This window comes from Rhea pennata, chromosome 3 (genome assembly GCF_028389875.1).
Source record: "Rhea pennata isolate bPtePen1 chromosome 3, bPtePen1.pri, whole genome shotgun sequence".
Classification (NCBI taxonomy): Eukaryota; Metazoa; Chordata; class Aves; order Rheiformes; family Rheidae; genus Rhea; species Rhea pennata.
In genome coordinates this window covers 27,507,506-27,520,097 of record NC_084665.1, presented here as the reverse complement: position 1 = coordinate 27,520,097, position 12,592 = coordinate 27,507,506, and the positions used below count along the sequence as shown (strand labels likewise).

General features: G+C 41.4%; 1 protein-coding gene across 3 annotated transcripts; it reads left to right on the top strand.

Moving 5' to 3' along the window:
- Positions 1 to 12,380, top strand: PRPH2 (peripherin 2). 3 transcript variants are annotated; one of them, XR_009958084.1, is made up of 4 exons: positions 1 to 1,103; positions 3,291 to 3,537; positions 9,558 to 9,919; positions 10,755 to 12,380. XR_009958084.1 is itself a non-coding variant. In XM_062573586.1 (3 exons), exons 1-3 carry the CDS (start codon positions 523 to 525, stop codon positions 9,792 to 9,794), a joined length of 1,065 nt encoding a protein of 354 aa, XP_062429570.1. In that variant the 5' UTR covers positions 1 to 522; the 3' UTR covers positions 9,795 to 10,082. The 3 variants fall into 3 exon arrangements, 2 of the variants coding, with proteins under 2 accessions (XP_062429570.1, XP_062429571.1); XM_062573586.1 differs by lacking the exon at positions 10,755 to 12,380 and having other exon boundaries at positions 9,558 to 10,082; XM_062573587.1 differs by lacking the exons at positions 9,558 to 9,919; positions 10,755 to 12,380 and adding an exon at positions 8,575 to 8,691.
- Positions 12,381 to 12,592: the final 212 nt, after the last annotated feature.

Here is a 12,592-nt window from a genome sequence, read left to right as displayed (position 1 = left end):
AAAAAAAAATCTAGGAGCCTTCTTCCTTCTTCACCAAAGAATCCGTATTCTTCTGGTAAGAAAGTTCTTTTTATATCGCTGCGTTTTCACATTCTACCAAGTAGCCTATCATAAGAAAGAACAAATCTACTAAATAGTAAAATGAGGGATTATTTCCACTCATCTGTTGACAGACATTTCTCTAAATTGGATCAAACGATTAAAGGTATTAGAATGACGTCTTGCAGATCCAGATCAAATCATTTGAAACCTTGAGACTGTTTCTCCTTTGCTTGGAAGGAACCACCAGAAATAGTTGTAGGTCCTAATTGCCAATTATTCTTACTAATGTGAAATTGTTAATTTGGATCTTTGAATATTTACCAGCTTGAAACTTAACTTGGGGAGCCCAGGATGGAAGGACCAAGCAGTAGCTCACTTCATACTATGCCATTCAGAGTCTTTTTAAATGCCTGAATGGTTCTTTCTAGAATTGCTTGCACTGAAAAACGGTGAAAACTTTCAGCACCTCACATTACGAAGATGGCACTGTTGAAGGTCAAATTCAACCAGAAGAAACGAGTAAAACTAGCTCAGGGACTATGGCTCATGAACTGGTTTTCCGTGTTTGCTGGAATCACTGTTTTTAGCATGGGACTGTTCCTCAAAATCGAACTCCGCAAGCGAAGCGAAGTGATGGACAATGCTGAAAGCCATTTTGTGCCCAATTCTTTGATATTGATGGGTATATTATCCTGCGCCTTCAATGGTTTTGCTGGAAAAATTTGTTACGATTCTCTGGATCCCACTAAATTTGCCAAGTGGAAGCCTTTGCTGAAACCTTACTTGGCATTGTGTTTCTTTTTTAACATCCTAATTTTTTTTGTGGCTCTGATTTGCTTTCTCATGCGAGGCTCTCTGGAGAGCACCCTGGCTCACGGGCTCAAGAACAGCATGAAGTTCTACAGGGACACGGACACCCCGGGAAGGTGCTTCATGAAGAAGACAATTGACATGCTCCAAATTGAGTTCAAATGCTGTGGAAACAACGGCTTCAGAGATTGGTTTGAAATTCAGTGGATCAGCAACAGGTACCTGGACTTCAGCTCAAAAGAAGTGAAAGAGTAAGTGACTGGCATTTGTATTGCGTAGGATCATTATTTGGTCAGTGTTATGCTAAAGAAACCTGCATTGCAACACACACTGGCTGGAGGGGGTTTCGTGTAAAATGTGTTTGTTTTTTGTTTCTCCCTGCTCTTGCTTTAATAAGGATTCCAAGCATTCAGATAGATTACTTTCTCTTCTGAAAAATTCCTCTTACATTACCCAGAACAGCATAAAATCTAAAGCAGCAAAATATGATTCCCACTCATACGTAAAGTAAGGTGAGCAGACTTTAAAATTGCTTTTTCTATCTATCTTTGCTTCTTTACAAATTCATTATATTGAACCATGTATACCTACTCCCAAAATCAAGTGTCTGGCTAACAGCAAAGTATCAAAATCTCACTACTCTTAAAGCAGATTTCAGTTGGACATATTGAGTTAGCAAAATGGGTCCCCTGGATATATGCTGTTGATACCATATTTAAAACTCCACTTCAGATCTTGGCAATTAATCAGTCTAATAGAAATAAACAGAAACAGTAACATTTTACCAATAACTCATGCATTTTAAATTCTTAAGATTTGGAATTTTAAATTCACTTAATGGATTGCTTCAGCATTATGACAACATTGGGCTGCCAACATCGGCAGATGCATTTTACATTCTCCTACATGAATGGAAATGTCTGCTTGTGCTTATTTTTTAAAAAACCTCATATGAAAATGTCACTATTTCTTCTATATGAGCTATAACAGATTGTTGACCAGAAACACCTTAATGGCTCTGATGTCAGTGCTTGAAAAGTTATTAATCTCAAAATGAGGTCAGGCACAGTAAGCACAAGTAAAAAAAAAATGTACATGAGAACAAAAAAACTTTTGAAAAAAATAAAGTGAGCATTGAGCATAAATACTTGCAACTTTCTCAGAAATTAGCATTTGAGGAAGAGATCTTTACTGAGAATGCTTTGAGAACATCATTTGTTAGGTTTGTGCTCTGGATGCACAACGAATATTGTAAACTAGAAGCAGTCTGGTTTTAAACTACACTGCATACATTAAAAATATCTGAAGTGATTTTGAATAAAGCTCTGTGTATCTTGTAAGATCCCTGCCTAACTGTGTAAATGGTATTTCATTTGTGTCTCTGTGCATACTGTTTTGGCTAGTTGGTTGGTCTGATTATTTTTATAATTCGGAACTAGGACGCTGCCATGAAGGCTATTACAGGGTTAAATTATTGCGCTACAGTTTTACAACAAATACACTCAAGTATTTGCACTGTGAAGGTATGCCCCTGGGTATAAATAGCTGCTTGAAAACACAATAAGAAGTTCACCTTGCCAGCATTATATGAAGATTTGAAAGCTGAAACTTAATCCAGCAGCAGTAGAAGGACAAAGCACAGAGAGAAAAAAAAGGTTATATTATCCTTAGCAAACGATGTCGTGTGTAGGACTGCAGATGCCTGGTGAGTTCTTTGTACTATTGTGACAGTAAATAGGGCATCAGAAATGGACATTATTCAGTAAATTCAAGGTCTGAACTGCAGAGTGTTACAGTCTCTGCTCACACAAATGGTGTGATAATCTGGCCCCTTTGAACTCAATAGCAAAGGTCTCCTTAATTCCAGGGAAGGTGAGAGTCCATCCTCTATGATGTGATTTTTATATTACTGTAAAGTAAAGGCCTGATCCAACCTCTCTGAAGTGTATAAAACACTTATCATATACATCAGTGGGAATTAGACCCAACTTGGGGCACACTGTACATCTAGTGATAGATACTGGACTGCATCTGGCATTTAGATAGGCCAGATAGCTGCCAGCAATTGCTTCAACCTTAATTATTCTATGCTCACTCTTTTCTGATTGCCCTTCATGAAATTTCTCTCTACCATTTACTTTTCTTAAAAATTAGTTTTATTGAAGAAGTGACTAGAGAGGGTGCATTTCCAATAATGCGGAGTTAATTGTAGATTTTATTTAGCCTTGACATAGAAAAGGATTTCAGAAAGGGAAAACATCTGGGAAGAATGCCACTATATAAACAGGGGATACAAGTAAATCCCATGGCCGGGAAGCACGGTGGAAAATCTGTTACCTTTGCTTTCCTTTCTCGTTTGAATTTTCTCCAGTGTATCTATGTGTGTGTGTGTGCGCATGAGTGTGTTCATCCTTCCTTCTGCCCTTGCCTGTGTACAGTCGCATCAAAAGCAACGTGGATGGGAGGTACCTGGTAGACGGCGTCCCTTTCAGCTGCTGCAACCCCAGCTCCCCGAGACCCTGCATCCAGTACCAGATCACCAACAACTCGGCTCACTACAGCTACGACTACCAAACAGAGGAGCTCAACCTCTGGGGCCGCGGCTGCAGGGAGGCCCTCCTGCACTACTATAGCAGCATGATGAGCTCCATGGGCGCTGTTGTCCTCCTCGTCTGGCTTTTCGAGGTAACCTGTCAGCACCACAGCTCCTCCACCTCCCGCTGCTTTGCTAATGCTCCAGTCCCAGGAAAACAGAGCATTTTCCAAAGTATACTGCTGAGTTAAAAACCTATTTAAAATAAATAACCCCAAAAGGTCCTAGGCTGGAGAGAGAGCAGGGGGTGTTTAACTTACAGAGTCCCCCTTCATAGCAGTCCTGCCAGAGCCTAGGATATCCCAACAGCAACAGAAGAAAGGGACCAGCGTTAATACCGGATTTTGTGCAAAATGCAAGAGTGCTGAGTAGGGAGGAGAGGGTGAGAGAGTTCAGCTACCTAGCTGCACTGCTTTTACATGTGTCACTGTTAGTGAAGAACAAAAACTACTCAAAACTGTACATCAGAAAGAGATGGCTTTATATTATGGCCCAGGAAATGGGATTAGAGTTTTATGTGGTGATAAACCAGAGACCTAGAGCTATGGGTAATGTCCAGTTTCAGATCAATATTTGTTTTAAGCATTTGTTCAGACCCATAAACATTTTTGGTCCCTAGAAGTAGCCTAGGTGAAGCATTTTATGAATCAGTTTTTATTTATTCTTCTTCCAGAAACCCCAGTGTGTATGCCTAAAAGGTGCAAGTACTGCAAGTATGTGTGGGGCCCATAACCTGAAGTGCAGCTTTGCTGCTAAAAAAACTGTTTATTCAATGTGAGAAAAACGTGCCTTTGGGTCTCTGCCAATTTGCTAGCTGTTGTGTTTAGTTGGGGGAATGAGAGAGGAGTGTGGGCTGGAGGTGGCACGAGGGCTGGAGCGTGAGTTGGTGGCTGCAGAGGCAGGGCAGCCCTGCCGGGCTGCACATCGCTGCGGGATATGGAGGGAAGCAGGCTGTTTATTACAGCGGAGATGGCTGCTGCCAAACGGCATTGTCAATTTTAAATAATTGAGCCTGCTTTTTTTTAAACTTGCATTTATCTAAACTTTTAAAAAAAATGCATTACATTTTTGATACAAGCCCTGGTCTACATCCTTCCTGGAATGAGCACACTTTTTAAAAAATAGACACTCATCCAAATATTTGCAAACCACGCGGGAAAACAAACTATCACAAAGTTGCTTCATGTTGCATTATTCTAAAAATAACCACTATGCCAGGCTGAGAAATATTACTTGGTAAGAAAACAAAGAACAGGCGGCAGCAGGTATCTCAACACAAATCTTAATGAAGAGATCTTGAAGAAATGGGTGTTTCAGCTGGATAAAATTGGAAAGATATTCAAAAACTTAGGGGAAAATTACACAGAAATACTAATGCCAGCTGCAAAAACTCATGACTCGGTACCTAGTTGTGGAATGTTGATAACAATGATATAGTAACATTCATATTACTTGCAGAAGTACTATAGAAGTACTATATTTTATTTACAACTCCTCAAAGTATGCCTTGGCAATACTTTCAAGTTTTTCAACCTGTGAAGTAATGTGAAATACCATCTTCTTTTTTTAAATAAACGTTGAGATTTTTTTTCAGGCTTTCAGAGAACTCTCAGGGCAGAGCTTTAAAGACATACTACAAGCATTTGCAGACCTGAGCTATATTAATTGGATTCCTGGAATATTTATAATTGGCCTGACATTCTGCAACAAAGAGTCCAAACTGGATCTCTAACTCCCTCTGCTTTTAAAGAGTGACTTTGAAGAGAGAAAGCAAAGCAGGAAACAGATGTTAACTTAGCCTGCTTTGGAATATCACCATTTTCTTTAAATTCTAGTCAGAATAGGAAAAAATTTAATCCTGAGTAGTAGTGCAGCAGAGGTCTAGACCCCTGGCTAAGGTAAAACTTCACCCTTGCCACCGTATGATACAACGGGGAGTTAGCGTACTGACTTCACACTTCTTGTTTTATTTTCTCTTTGACTGGCTTGCTGAGAAGTTAAAAAAAATGCTAGCAAAGTAGCTTCCTGTTTCACTTTGCATCTGGAACCAGTGTGAACTCAACTACAGCAGCACCTTGGTAAAACCACTTTTGGGGCCTGCAGAGGACTCTTGCAGTTAGGTTAGTTATATTGGTATCTGGGAAGTGGTACAAAACACAGAGAAAAATGCTAATCATAGCTGTACTTTGAACCACAGAAAGCGCAATATGCCAAGTGGGAGATCTCAGGGAAGGCCATTTGGATTTAAAGCTTCTGCATTAGATGCACGGAAGAATGAACATATTTTGAAGTACTAAAACATCTATTTGAAAATATGCAGAATGACACATTTCCTGGGAATGCATTATCACCTACATGCTGCTCTTACTAACAAAAACAGTAGGCTTCCCAGGATGACTGACAGTCAGTCATCGGGGTGACAAAAAAAGATCACACCATGCTCTAGCTAAGCCGCCTCAGGCTAAACCCTGGCAAACAGATGGACTTTGCTTTTGAAGCTTAAGCAGAGCAAGGTTGGCTGCCTCTTTAACCTGCTCCAGCCACTGAAAAGAGGAAATTTGGGGATTCAAAGTTGCCCTGAGCAAAGCATTTTAAAAGTAAGGACCTCCAGGAAGGAGGGCAACAGCTGATTTCGAAGATACTCTAAATTCTTAGAGTAATATAATAACGCAGAGCTCAACAGATCACAGTCACTGCGATGGCTGAGACCGTGAGATTCATCTCATGCTGGGCGTAACAGAGTGAACCCCAAACTGAACTCTGAAAGTTGGGGACCCAAAGCAAGTAAGTGCCAGTACAATATGCTACGCTGTGCGCTGGAAAGCAAACTCCCAGCTGCATTCAACAGCATAGAAGTGGGCTCCTGATAATCCTGAAAACCAGTCCACGAGCAGCGTATTACAGAAGTCTAGCAAGAAGGGTATGAAAGCACAGCTCACTGCTGTGAAGGAGAATTTCAGAGGTTCAATCAGTTAAGCTATTAGTCAATACTGTGAGTTAAAAAAAGGGGGGGGGGAGGATTACAGAAGTATGGAATGGAAAAAAAAAGCCTTTTTCACTGAGTAACCTCACAAGCCGAGGTAGCTGAGCTGTCCTGTGTTCCCCTGTGGAGTCACATACTCATAGCAGAGGAGCAGGGACCACCCGGCACGGCGGGAAGTTCGTTCTGCCGCAGGTGAACGAGAGGCAGAGCGCGCCGTGGGGGCGGCTGCACCGGCTCAGCCTGGCCCTGTCCAGCCTGTCCAGCTCCAGTGAAGCACTGCAGACTTGTTCTTCCTGCGACTTTAAAGCTGCTGTTAAAATGACAAGAATTTTTTATGGCAGTTTGTCCGTTGTCCAGGGGAAATAAATGAAACCACCCTGGCTTTCTGACAACCCATGCTTTCCTACTGGATTGCTATTAAGCACGGGTCTATAGCTTGCAGCATCTCTGCAAAGCCGAAACGTGCTTCAGACATTTCTGAAGTAGCAGACAGTGACAGCTGCCTCTCATATTTTATTTGATAACATGACCTATGCACAGCATGCAGCTCTTAACTGTCCTGGCCAAGACTTGCACACAGTAATAGGTGGTACTATTAAAAACTTCCTGCATTAGGGCTTCTGGATACATCATTTACCAAATAATGATGGTAAAACTTTAGCGAAACTTGTGATTCAAGGCTCTGTGCAGGCGATGATAGATTAATTTACCAGATACTCATCTCCAGCTTTCTGGATTCTCATCCATCGGAGAAGGCAGGCTCACTTACGAGAACGTCCGTTTTGCACTGCCTCTTAATCCTGTGGCTCAAAGCCTTTATGAGCAGAACTTTTTTTTTTTTTTTTTTTTTTTTTTTTTTTTTAAAGGAAGTATTTTATTGAGAGAAAGTGTCACAGACTCTCATCTGAGGTTAGGTCAACTGCATCTTTCCACACAAGCATCGTCCATATTGAAAGTAAGACCATATTTAGCAACTTCCAGCAGTTTAAGATGCTTGCAAGGACAACTAATTTTGCTGTCAAAGAAAGAGTGGGACTTGGCAAGTCAGTCACAAAAGCCCCTGCTGACATGCAGTGAGGTAGCACAGGCAGATAGCAATCTTTTGGATCTGATCCTGTTGGATCCTAGTCTCTCCCATCGTTTACCTGCAACAACCATTAATAGGAATGATGCTAGTCCTACAACTGACAGTCCAAAACCAGGGCTCGGATGGAAGCAGGCTGTCAAGCCACCCTAGTAAATACTAAGACTACTATTAGATGATTTATGACTTCTTATGGCCTTTATAGAATGGTGTGTCAATTGATTTAAGTCTTCATAGAACATGGTAAAGTCACAAAAACATGAGATTATTTCCAGACTCAGGGCCATTAGGAGCTTTCTAAAAGATCAAATAGTGACAGGTCACACATTCCCATGTCAAACAAGACACAGAAGCTGCTTCTGGCTAAATAAATACTTGATGAAGTGTGTTTCTTTGACCAATATTTCTCCCTTTCTGATCTTGAGTGAAAGGGGAAAAGCTGAGAATTTGACATGTAACCAAAGGTAGCTTTAGTCTTCCAAGAGTCTGGAGACACTGATGATACATAAGCAGGATGACAGGGCAGAGAGGCTAATGAATGGTCTGAAGAAGTACATATTTGACAAGTCCTGTCTTTTAAAGGAGTCCAAAATCGAAGTAGGAATTTTGCAGTTGGACATGCTAAGTGGCTGAATCCCAACGTCAGATGTGCCTGGCTGCCCAATGCTGCAGTCGCACACAAAAGTTCACAAGCTTTCTCCCTTGGCTGCTCTCCAAGGGCCTCACTGGCATCAGCCTTGGCTGGACTGCCCGGCAAGTAACACCCAGGGACGGCAACCTCTTTAGCTGTTAGGGTTTAGAAAGACCGGAAGTAATCACTTCCTTGAGAATTTGTCTAGGATAACGGAGTTAACATTTACAGAACAAATCCTGTGAAGCTATTAATGAGAATAAGTGGTCTAGATCTTAGCTCTGCCAGACACACGAAAGACTGAACTAATCCTGTTTCTTCCCCATCGTGGTTGTAGACCACCTGCTCGATCATTTCACCGAGCTGGTTCTTCCGGCAGCCGTTTTGTCCTCCTTTACCTAGCTCACAGAGTATCCATTCTTCTTCCTAAGTGTCACACGGATGGAAGTCAGATTGTTCTGAACAACGTTAGAAGACGGAAGAACGGTTAAAAACATTCACTCTCTGGAGGCAGGTTTGGGGGTGCTGCTGGTGTCCAGGATGTTACAGCTCCATAATACAGTAGAGAAAGTCTCAGTCAAGGCTGCTGGGATTGGTAAATGCTTTATCACAAATAGAAAATTGTTTCAGATATAACTAGTAACAGACACAGATCACCTCCTGCCTTGATTTCATTATTTGCACATATCTAAGTAAGAGCAAAAACAGAACTTGAACTGGACAAGCTGATGGCCCAGATGATAATGCTACTCTGTCCTGATGCTGGTTCATAAATATCTCCTTGATCAGATTAATGTACTTGCCAAACATATTAAGGTCAATATGAAATAAAAATATTTAGAATTAAAATAAGTGGATTTGGCAGAGGACAATGTTGTGCATGTTAACAGCTTTACGAGCATATAGAGCACAGGATCAGTAGTACCACGAAAAACCTTCTGCCCCGTGAATCAGCAATATGTGCAAAGCCCCCTTGTGCACAGGACCACACAAAGCTGCTGCTTTGCAGCAGCCACGTACATCGTATTTCCTTCGTAAGTTGGTGCACGCACCGTTTGCTAATCAGCTGCCGCAGCACAGCTCCCCTGGCACTCATCCCCTTCAGACAGTCGTTCTCCTTTCCTGCCGGGAAGAGTTTCCTTCCTTCCACCTCTCTCGCGCTCCTTCTGGTCCTCCTCTCATTTGGAGGAGCCTCACAACCCCCAGGTGGAAGCTGTTTGGCATCTTTTGCACCAGCGTGGGTGGTGGATGCAGAGGAGCAGTCGCACTCCGACTCGCGAAGCTGAAGCGGGGCTGCAGGGCCGGAGGGGCACAGAGCGAGCACGGCTCCACGTATGGCGGGGGCCGCTGAGGGCGCCGAGCAGCACGTACGGGCTTGCCTGACTCGCTTTGTCTTTTCCATCGCGTCTTACAGATGTCCGTGATGGTCGGCCTGCGGCTGTTGCACACCTCCCTAGAGAGCATTGCAAATCCCGAAGACCCCGAATGCGAAAGCGAAGGGTGGATTCTAGAGAACAGCCTGAAAGACACTTTCAAGTCCACCTTGGAGAGTTTGAAAAAGATTGGTAAGTTCAATCAGGTGGAAGCAGACGCTGAAGGGGCTGAAGGAGAGGAAGGTGGAAAGACTCCAGCCATCACAACGGTCAGCTGAGCTTCTAAGTGATGTGGACTTCTATCAAAGAGGAATGAAAAAACTGAGAATTGTGAATATCTGCTTTTTAAAAGCTGTATATCAACCACCAAAATACACATTTCTACACACGCTTTTTTATATATGTGAGTATACAACATAGTACACCTTGGCATAAAACACTTATCCACACTGTGAGTACACCATATTCATAACTTCTGAGGGAAATAACCCCACCAGGACTTGCAATACTCACATGTTGTTCCCTTATCAGAGAGTTAGTTTAAAAAAAAAAAAAAAAAAAAAAAAAAAAGGAGGCTGGCATCACTCTGTGATCCATCCCATCTTATTTTGAAATTAAAATTGGAAATTGAAAAGTTAGCATTTGTTGCTCAAGTTGATTTATCAGCATACTTTATGTACTTTAACTTTTTAAGACAAACTTTTTTTTTTGAAGGGGGTAAAAATCTTAGAAGTCCAAAGAAGGATTTCCAGAATTGTATAGAACTTCGTATAATAGTATTTTGACAAAATTCTCATATAATGTGATTTTTTGTTAATGTGCTAAGAGATGGTATTTCTGCTGTGTTCTTAAGATGTACATAATGGGGAAAAAAGGTAAACGTATACTGAGAGCTTATGTACTAAGCAAAAATTGTAATTTAATAAATTACATAAATATCATGAAAACAACATTAAGGTAAGATTTACGGTTTTTGTTTCTCAGGGTTATATTCAGCCAGTATATCCTGAATGAGTGCATGGTAGGCTTACACTTCACCTTGTATTTAAACTAGCAGAAGCTTAGATGATTCCTCTTTTAGTAGGTGGAATCAGTGCGATGAACACGTGCCAGTTACAGTTATTCTGGACATAAATATGTACTCTCAGCCTCTCCAGAGTATTCAAGCCCAACTATTTCTAAAGGAAAAAAAAAAAAAAAAGAGGCTATTTAGAACTAACATGTTGAATGTTTTCCAGGATCCTAGCAAACGGATACCATTCATCCGCAAGTACTTCAAGCCTCAAACTTTGAGGCAGCAACAAGTAAGTTGTAATCAGTTCCTGAAAGGAGCAGTTTGCAAACTTGCAACTTGTATTTTTGAGGTGGTACAATTAGCATATGGCTGCATCCCTGCAACCACAGTCATAGTTTTTATGTATAAAGTTGGAATAAAACATGGAAAGAGTTTGCTGTGGTGTGTGGCCTCTAGTCAAGGAAGACCATCTCGAATTATTCTGCAGCTGCCAGGTAAATTCAGCTGAAGAGGAAGAAGCCAGAGAGAGCAAACCCATACCTGTTCCCCTAATGCCAACTCCAAACCTTGCAGTCCCTCAGCTAAGAATCAGGTTTCGTTTTAATTCAGCTGTGCAAAACCTCAACTTTGCTGTGGCTGAAGGGGGAGCGTTTTCTCTGAACATCCTTTCCTCCCAGCTCGTCTTCAAACGAAGCGACGCTTGCAGCTGCCCGGTCATTGTACAGCTCAGGAGCAGTTTTAATTCTTAATGACTTGTGCCCTTTCCCCAGCAATACTCCTGTGTCACAGCTCCTGCGGCATTTGTTCAAACTCATGGGCAACTCTTTCCAGGAGGCATACACCAGTTATTGGTGGGCCAGGTAGGGAGGGCTGCGGTTCGAGCCAAAGTCTCCATTTCAGAGGCCAGGCTGGTTCAGGCCATCTGCATGCAAAGCTTCATTGTGGCAGGTAGCTGTAGCACTCTTCCCATTTTTCAAAGCTAAGCTGAAATGCTTTTTACTTATAATAACGAATGAGGGGAGGAAGCAAGATCAACTCTGTCTTTCGTACGCAAGAATGACTAGAATGAGGGCACTAATGTAAAAGCCAACTTGCTATTCACCACAGCCTATCGTTTATTGCTTTGCTGAGGACAACTCTGCTTAGCAGAACTGTGTAAAGCAAACCAACAGCTTTCTTCTGCGTAAGTAATCTGTATGACCTGCTGCTCGTCTCCGCTGGTCCATTACAGGAGAACAGGATTTTGAATAGCATATGAGGCGTCCACATTTATCAGAAAAGAGCTTTTCAGAGACAACATGCATAAATAGGAATTGCATTACAAGGATTACAGTTTTTCTTTGTGAGGCTTCACTGTGCTGTGATCTATACAAGCTATTCGACTAGTCACCCGATTTTTCAGAGAGATCTAGATTTACTGCTGTCCTAGAAGTTTGGCCTAGACCATTACTACGGACAGGACTCTCCAATTACTTGTGGGCTCGACTTTTTCCAGTTTGTTACTGCAGAGACATAACAATTGTCGCGTTATTCTTTCAACGCTATATTGGAGAAGCCAGTTCCAAGAGCAATGGTCTCCTTGTAGTAGGAGGTAGAGAGACTACCTGAGACAGGTTTAAGAATATTACTGGAATCGGGGTTTCATCCAAATAAAGGCAAATAGTATATATGCTAATGCTGTCTAAAATAAAGGCTCCTGGTTAATTAAGATCTTTGTAACATCTTATGGTTATTACAAGATTGTAATATGACTGCTTTGTATTATATTACATGTAATATATCATTTGTCCAATCTTAAATATATTTTCTTGTGACATCGCAAACGCTGTTCTAGATAAACATATCTACGCTGCCTGCAAATGTAAATTTAGGTATTAAAATTATATTGTAAGTAAAAAACAGTTAAAAGAAAATGTTTAAATATATACAATTTAATACAGATTTTCTTTAATTTGCTGATATTTTGGTTCTGAATTCACTTTTTGACTTTTCATGCATTCCTGCACGTGGGAAGCTTTTCTCCTCTATACAATACTCAGGGAAAGCAAAGCTTCTCAGGTG